Below are 9,234 nucleotides of genomic sequence, written 5' to 3' on the forward strand. Positions count from 1 at the left end.
AGTTTCTTTTAAATTTTTTAAAATATTTTTATGCAAATTTTTTAAGCTTAAACCATTGTGTCATTTGAGGGCATTTTTTCAAAAAAATCTTTAAGAAACTATTTTTATTCATAAAATACTCCATTTTTGGAGGTATTTTCAAATCGGTCCAGCTTACGTAAATCTTAATATTTTTTGAAATATTTTGGTGGACGTCTTAAAATATAACAGATTTTATAATTCCAATGGAAAAATAGAACCGCTTTTTTTTTGTATGGGGAGTGATGCAGTCTAATGTACATACATATGTATATCAACCCATAAAAGTACTTACATTTACTTGTATATGGAGCCCAAATTAAATGCTCATAGACAAATTTTGGAGTGCCGTTAATTTCTGCATAATCCAATGATCAGATCTAAACCAAATTAGTATGGGATTGCCTCTAAAGTACCATCTTTCCGATATAATTATCGAAATCGGTTCAGGTGGTCCAAGTTATGCGGTAAGATACATAAAAAAAATATTCCGACGTATTGATAGCCTCCTCCTTTTTTAACTCGGTTAAAATATGTTTTTATTGGGAGCGAAGCCAGAACAGAGCGATAAAAAAACCGTTAGTCCAAAGCACTGGTTGTCACAGTAGTTTTCCACTTTTGAGAAATTAGAACACGCAATTTCAAGATTTCTATATTTCAAAATGCTAAAGATTTCTAAATATTGCATCTGGTCAATGTGCTGCGTTTTATTTAGGTTTTTAGAAACAGAAGCATTGAACATATATTCGTAATTACATATAACATATTAAATTCATATATGTCCAGAATAACCTTTTCTTTTTGTATTTTTTCAGATGTGCCTAAAAGTATGCTGTTCTTTTCGAATCAATGTAGAATGCAATTGAAAGCATACATACTATAGTTTCCCCTCCGAAATCTACAGTTATTCGAATGTACGTATATATGCACGTATGTAGTTTAAGGGTTGCGTATGAAATTCTCAAATGAAAAACTTACGCAATTCCATCATTAAGATGAGTATGGAGTCGATAAGCGAGATCATCGACCACCAATCGCTCACTAGTCAACTGGTCGATGACGCGAGCGATTTGATTGCCACTGATTCATTTGTAGCTGTAGCTAGTCGGCGTGCTGTCCACGTCGGCGTCGATCAAACGTCGTCGCCGCATAACGAATCGCTAATTGTGGGTAATCGCACGCCGTCGTCGTCACCAGCACCTGCACTCGCTGCGCACGACATTATCGTAGACGATCACAATGTAGTGGCGCACACAGTGGTGACGACCAGCGATGGCACCATCACCGACGTAGAGGGTGCTGGCCCGGTCGTCATGGTACGTACAATCATCGATGGCCTCAGCCACAGCCCGGTGCATTCGACATTTCAGACGGAAGCGACGGTTGGCGTTCAAAGTCAGGCGCAACAGCAACACACGCATAATCACAGCCAGCAACATCACCTGCACCAGCACCAGCACCAACATCAGCATCAGTTGGTGACGTGTCATCAGCAACTGTGTCGTATAACGAATGTTCACCAAAGTCAACAGCACCAACACAACCACCACCATCGCCAAGATGATCGGTTGCACACCGGCAGTCCCGTGGACTTTGTAGGGTCTGATGTCGCCTTGGATGAATTAACAGTTGGCTCATCACCAAACCAAGGCGGCACAAACATTATTGGCGTTAAACAGGGGGAGAAAGTAGTGATACTCGAACCGAATGAAGTGGTTAAAAGTAGAAGCGGCAAACGGAGAAATGAACTCACTAACACGGGTGGTGGGGCACATTTGCATCAGGGCAGGGAGAGTGGTGGCTTAAAGGTATCCAACCAAATTGATGTTGATGTAGGTGTTAGTGGGATCGATGATCTGTCATCCGATGCGGTGGAGGTGACATTAAATCAACATCATCATCAACAGCAGCAGCAACTGCTGCAACATCATTACGTTAGTGGTGGAAATAGGAGTAGCTGTAGTGCGTTAACGCAGCATTTGCAACATCACGACCATGTTCATGGTCAGCAGATGGTTGGCTCAAACAATCAACAGAGAAACGACCATCATTCTGCGCAGCAAACAATCGGGAACCACCACCATCAAACGTCGCATCACGAAGCTTTATCCGTGATTGTGCAGCAGCAAGAGGATTCCCGCGATTCCGCTTCTCAGATGCTCAGTCCTGAGCTAGGTGTGGTCAGTGTCGGGGTGGTTGGAGACAATTCACTGGAGCCGACCACTTACCAAACGCTGACGTCCGTAAATGAACGCATGTCACCACCAAGTTTTAGCCCGACGTCCTCGTATGCAACACTCACACCGCTGCAACCTTTACCACCCATTTCGACAATGTCCGAAAAGTTTGCCTATGGCGGCCATATAAACGGAGGCGGCGTGGGTGTAGGCAGTGGGGGAGTCGGTGGCGATGCTAGTAGCAATAGCAATTCCTCATCGGGTGGCGTGGGCCCATTTGCAGTGATGCCGCATCCGAGTAGTCTCGGTGGACTCAGCTTAAGCAGCCTGAGCGGCGTGCAGTCTCCATACTCATCATATGACAAACTGCCATCCATGGGTATGCCAATGTCCCCGCCTCAAAATTATGCAACTTCACCATCTAACACAATATCCGGCATGGTGGTGGCATGCGAGCTTCATACGACATCTCCAAGTCCATGCCGTGCACTTTCGCCGCAATCTGCTTACAGCCATTCGACAGAATTCCATTCACCTACACTATCCACATGTAAAACAACCAGCAGCGGAATTCGCACTGGTAATGCTAACAGCAATAGTAGCCTTATCACAGGAACTAAAACTCTGAAAATGCAACAGTCCGATCCCCAGAAGCAGGCTATATGCCTTTCACCGCATGTCACGATTGTCAATGGCGCCGGCGATGGAGAGAATGTAGTTGTGACGGGTTATGAATCACCGTACAGCGTCAACCAGAGAGATCTTTTGGTAACAACAACGCCGACCTCCTCTTCCACTTCCGGTGGACGAAGTTCCCATCTTCAATTACAGCATAGTCCGATTATGAGCCCGCACTCCGGGTCAGCTGGATCAGTATCGTTAAACTCGCCAGGCAGCTGTAGTATGGTTAACCAGTCGGTGGTAACGTTGCCGCCCATAAATGGTGCGATGGTACCGCTATCAGCCGCCTCGCTCGGAAGTAGGGGTATCGTTGATATTTCACCATTGCATAGAGATGCTGTAGTGGTATCTCTTACTCCATCGCCGCCGCCGAGCGATATGGTCGGAACGGCCACCACACTACTTGCGATTCATCAACCGACAGTTCATATGCATCAGCAGCATCACCATCACCAACAACAACAACAGCAGCAGCAACACCAATTAGTCACTGGGGCACAGCAACATTTAGCACAACATCAGCAACATCATGGCAAACACACGCATCCTGTAACCAGTGACTGTAGTCTTAACGTTAGTCTGAACAGCAGCAGCAGCAACCTCCGCCTGACCAATGTTGTGGGTGGGCAAAATGTTATTAGCAACAATAATAATTTGTGCAATATGGGGCAGCAATCCCGCCAACAAACACAGCAACAAAGTCAAAGCGAGCAACAGCATCAATTGCAGCTCAACCTACAGCACGTAACAAGCAGTAATAACGGCAGTAACAGCTCGAGTGGTTCAAGTGGTGGCAACGCCGGCGCCGGAAGCAGTAGCAGCAGCAATGGTGGCGGCAGTGCAGCTGGTGGCCTCACTGGCAGTAGCGACATGGAGGAGATTAATACCAAAGAATTGGCGCAGCGAATTTCAGCGGAGCTGAAGCGTTATAGTATTCCGCAAGCGATATTTGCACAGCGAGTGCTTTGTCGTTCACAAGGTACTCTCTCCGATCTACTACGCAATCCAAAACCATGGTCAAAGCTCAAGTCCGGGCGCGAGACTTTCCGACGCATGTTTAAGTGGCTTCAAGAGCCTGAGTTTCAGCGCATGTCGGCGCTACGTATGGCAGCGGCTCAGTTACCTCAGCGCAGTAGCAGCAGCAGCAACGCCACAGTCGCTATTGCTACTGGTGGTAGTGTTGGCGCTAGCAATGTTATCGTTGGTAATAGCTCTAATGGAGGTAAGTACTTAAAGACATATGAAGGTATACGTTCTTGAATTCAATAATAAAAAACGCCCATCATATCTGTAGGTGGTAATCAGAGTGGGAACGGCGTATGCCGGCGCAAAGAAGAGCTACATATAGAGCATATGCCACAACCAAAAAAGCCGCGACTAGTCTTCACAGACCTGCAAAGGCGTACACTCCAAGCAATTTTCAAAGTGAGTATAGCCCGATTAAAATTGGTGCCGCCAAAGATTGCAAAATTATAAACGCTCCATATATTGCGAAGTTTTAACAAACAATTTTTTTTTGTAACTTAATTTTCACTATGCAATTAACAAAACCCATAGTAAACCAAGTTTTAAATTTTGTGCAATATTTAAAAAATCAACCAGAAGTATGTCTGACCAGTTTTTTATATGGATGAAAACGCACACCACCTCAGCAAAAAAGAAATTATCAAAAATTTAAGAAATTTTGTATCAACTTCAGACTTGCACTTTATTATACTAAAATTGAATGCATACCAAAAAAACCATTACAATTATATTTCAAACAAAATTTTTGTTAAAGCTTCTCAATATGTGGTGCGTTTTCAATTAAGCAACAGGTGGTATATGAGCAAATCTCACGAGTTGTTTTTTTTAGCGTCACTCCTTTCTCTCGGCAGAAAAAAAAAACGCTAAAGCATTCTTCTTACATGTACTGTATTTGAACAATTTTAGCCGTGAAATGTTTTTTAAGAAAAGTATCGAAATTACTAATTTTTTCATCGTCACTCGAAAAAATCATAATTGTTTTTGGTCAAATAGAATGTTCATAATAGAGGTAATGGAAGTTGGCATCAAATACAACATATCTTTGAAGTTTCAAAAAAAATGCAACCAAATTAAAAAAAACGGCAGCATGCAGAATACATGGTTTCTTTTAATTTGAATAACTGAAGATACTTGAAAATGTTAAAATTAAAAGATGAAAATGTTCTTCTTGCCAAAACGGACAAATCGAGTGTCTTACCAAATGAAAGAAAATTACATTTAGTAAAAGATGACTATGATTTGAGAAACTAAGATTCCATTTTTATAATTTTTATTGGCACATCCGAAATTCGTTGTAAAATTGTTATATAAATGAAGAAAGTAATATGTGGGCCATTCCATTGTGACTGGTTGGACATTTTACTCCAGAATGTGGTCAATTGTGAATTTTAGCTATGTCGTCGGAGCTTATACAACAGTGGAAGATATTTTTTAAGACAGAACGATAAATAATGTATAAAATTGCTTTAAGAAAAATACCTAACGATTTTTTAATTTTATGTAACTATCATTTGAATGACTGTGATGGTGAGACTCTGAAAAGAACTCTATTTTATCCTGGTGCACTCAAAGACGAATTTTAGCCAAAACACGTAATCTTCTCGAACGATGTTTTTGTGTTTTAAAATATGCATTATACGCTTTCGTTTTCAATAAAAATGAAGTGTAATCTTCATAAAAACTGTGTTCCTATGGAAAAGTAGCTTATGTCGAAAGGCTGGCTTTAGTATAATGCGGCATTCCCTTTATTCTTTAAACGACAAAGAATTTTTTGATGAGACTTAATAAGGATATTGACTTACTAGTATCGGAGTTATTTCTTGCACGTTTATTTGCCAAAAGTTCTCAACGGCTCACCGCCAGTGAGTAATTCGCAATCGTATGCTGCGAATGCCGATTTATACTAAAGCCAGCCTTTCGACATAAGCTACTTTTCCATACGCACACAGAAAATATTAAAAAATATTTAAAGTTGTAACTAGTGCGACATCTCCTTGTGACTGGTGTAAAGTAATAATGTATGAAATAAAAGTTTCCATAGACAAAAATTACAACTTATTTTTATTTTTTTAATATTTTCCAACTTATTAATGAAATGTAGTCCTTTAAAAAGAGGTTAGTACTGAAATAGTGATAAATAGGGCATATTTTATGTCGTTTTCCTCTCTTTAGTGGAATGACCCATGTATGTGTATAGCGAGCACTATGTAAAAACTCCCACGCCAATATTTAATTACTTCTAAATTGTATGACTTTTTAGTTTAAGCTGTGTCAATCCATGCCAAATCGACCAATGGTTGAATCGAAAATTTTTGATTTGGACACATTTTGGTCAGAACTTTTTTTCTATACATAGTATAAAGGAAAGTCGAGATTCTTTGAACACGCTACTCTTGAAAACTACTGAAACTACTGCACGGACAGCGTTGCCGAATTGACGATTTCGTCGTTATTTTGGCGTTATTTTAGCCCAATGACGTTTTGACGATTTTTCTCCCATAATGACGACTTTTTATTTCAGTTTTTCCACTTAAATGTATGTATGTATGTACAAAATCTGTTAAAGTAAGACGTAATCCAAAATACATACAATCATGGGGTATAGTCGTTGCGCTGGGTATGCAGTTACAGCTGCATGGCTATACTCAATCTCGACTCTTGCGTCCTCGTTCGCGCACTCTGGGCAACGTGAGCAACCCATTGGCGAGATGCGGTAACCAATTCGAGTGGAGCCTTGGGTCACGGAAGAAAGAGAGGTAGCTTCGGTGGGGCCACTCCGACTTATTCGGTTTAAGGGCTCACTGAAGTCTGCACCGTCTGTTCACCAGTAGGTGCGGCTGCAAGCGGGTAAGTAATGGGTTGTGCGCTGGGTTTGGGACCCGCCACGTAAAAACCACTTCCAGTGAAGAAGCAATACAAAGCCTCGGATGAGGCCGCCGTTATGATGACGACCACGGCAAACGTTTAAAGGACTACGATTTGAGGGCATGCACCTGGAATGTCCGGACCCTTAATTGGGAAGGTGCCTCTGCCCGGCCTGTTGACGTCCTCGTAAGGACAAAAGCTGACGTCACCGCCATCCAAGAAATGCGTTGGACGGGGCAAGACAAACAATGTCTGGGGCCTTGCGACGTCTACTACAGCTGCCATGTAAAGGAGCGCAAATTCGGAGTTGGATTTGTGGTGGGAGAGAGACTCCGTTGCCGAGTACTGTCGTTCACCCCGGTGGACGAGCATCTAGCCACAATCCGCATCAAAGCGAGATTCTTCAATATCTCGCTCACCTGCGCCCATTCCCCGACGGAAGAGAAGGATGAGGCGTCCAAGGATCTCTTCTATGAGCGCTTGGAGCGCACGTACGAGCGCTGCCCCCGTCATGATATCAAAATCGTGCTTGGCGACTTCAATGCCAGGGTGGGCAAAGAAGGGATCTTTGGAACCACCGTCGGAAAATTCAGCCGCCACGCAGAAACGTCCGACAACGGATTGAGGCTGATCTACTTCGCCGGGGCCCGAAACATGGTAGTATGCAATAATAGGTTCAAGCATAAAAAGATCCATCATGCAACGTGGCTGTCTCCTGATCGAAAAACGAGAAACCAAATCGATCATGTTGTGATAGACGGAAGGCACGCTTCCAGTGTTTTAGACGTACGCACACTCCGAGGCCCAAACATCGACTCGGACCACTATCTTGTTGCAGCCAAGATACGCACCCACCTCTGAGTAGCAAAAAATGTGCGCCCTAATATGCAAGAAAAGCTTAACGTCGAAAAGCTGAAATCACAACAGACAGCCAGTGCATTCGCTACTCGACTTTCACACCTGCTCTCAGAAAGCACTCTTCAACAAACCGACATATGCGAGCAGTGGAACCACATTTCCCGCTCATTAAGTACCGCCGCCGAAGAAGTAGTCGGATTTCAGCGAGCCCGAAAGAACAACTGGTACGATGAGGAGTGTCAGGAAGCTGCAGAGAAAAAAGATGCCGCCGACAAGGCCACGCTGCGATCGGGCGCAACGCGCGCTATGTGGGACCGCCATAGGGATCTGAAGAGGGAAGCGAGGCGTATTTGCCGCAATAAGAAGAGAGAGGCCGAAATACGTGAGGGCGAAGAGCTTGAAATGCTGGCCGACAGGAAGAATGCCCGAAAATTTAACCAGAGAGTTAGGCGACTTACGGAAGTTTTCAAGACCAGGGCGTACTCCTGCAAGAACAATAATGGCGAACTAGTAACTGATGTCCAGAGCGTACTTAAATTATGGAGGGAACACTTTTCCGCCCTACTAAATGGTAGCAGCACGGAAAGTTGTGGAGAAGAAGAACCCGAGCCCGCAGTCGATGATGATGGAGTCGACGTTCCACCGCGTGAATATGATGAGGTACGTATAGCAATAACGCGGCTGAAAAACAACAAAGCTGCTGGAGCTGACAGCCTGCCCGCTGAGCTATTCAAGTACGGCGGCGAGGAGTTGATAAGGTGCATGCATCAACTCTTTTGCAGAATATGGTCAGATGAACGCATGCCCTACGACTGGAATTTAAGTGTGCTCTGCCAAGTCCACAAGAACGGTGACCCCTCCATTCACGCCAACTACCGCGGGGCCAGCCTTCGAGCGTATTGTGTGACAGACTGAAGCCCACTGTCAATGAACTGATTGGGCCTTATCAGTGTGGCTTTAGACCTGGCAAATCCACCATATACCAGGTATTCACAATACGCCAAATCTTGGAAAAGACCCGCGAGAAAAGGCTCAACGCTCACCACCTATTTGTCGACCTTAAAGCCGCTTTTGACAGCACTAAAAGGAGTTGCCAATACGCCGCTATGTCTGAATTTGGCATTCCCTCAAAACTCATACGGCTGTGTAAAATGACGTTGAGTAATACCACCAGCTCCGTCAGAATTGGGAAAGACCTCTCCGAGCCGCTCGCCACAAAACGGGGTTTCAGTTAGGGCGACTCCCTTTCATGTCATTTGTTTAATCTGATGTTAGAGAAGATAATAAGAGCTGCAGAACTGAACCGCTAAGGAACAATTTACTACAAGAGCGTGCAATTGCTGGCTTATGCCGATGACATCGACATCATCGGTAACAAAAACCGCGAAGTCTGTTCAGCCTTTTCCAAGTTGGATAGGGAAGCAAAGCGAATGGGTCTGGTGGTAAACGAGGACAAGACGAAGTATCTCCTGTCATCAAACAAACAAACAGTCAGCACATTCGCGCCTTGGCACCCACGTCACTGTTGACAGTTACAATTTCGATAAAGTAGAGAATTTCTTTTACTTGGGAACCAGCATTAACACCGATAATAATGTCAGCATTGAAA

At 43.7% G+C, this 9,234-nt stretch overlaps 1 protein-coding gene across 4 annotated transcripts in view; it reads left to right on the plus strand.

Annotated features, from left to right (window-relative positions):
• Nucleotides 1–818: 818 nt before the first annotated feature.
• Nucleotides 819–9,234, plus strand: part of onecut (homeobox protein onecut) — a 279,490-nt gene continuing 271,074 nt past the window's right edge. For all 4 annotated transcript variants that reach the window (XR_001849674.1, XM_017638640.1, XM_017638630.1 and 1 more), the window contains exons 1-2: nucleotides 819–4,098; nucleotides 4,171–4,301. Coding sequence is in view for 3 of the 4 variants with exons in the window: in XM_017638640.1 (XP_017494129.1) it covers nucleotides 984–4,098; nucleotides 4,171–4,301 (3,246 nt within the window). In the remaining variant the exon portion in view is untranslated. The remainder of the gene's footprint in view (nucleotides 4,099–4,170; nucleotides 4,302–9,234) is intronic.

This window comes from Rhagoletis zephyria, unplaced genomic scaffold, assembly GCF_001687245.7.
Source record: "Rhagoletis zephyria isolate East Lansing unplaced genomic scaffold, Rhagoletis_zephyria_1.1 Rzeph_scaffold_00145, whole genome shotgun sequence".
Classification (NCBI taxonomy): domain Eukaryota; kingdom Metazoa; phylum Arthropoda; class Insecta; order Diptera; family Tephritidae; genus Rhagoletis; species Rhagoletis zephyria.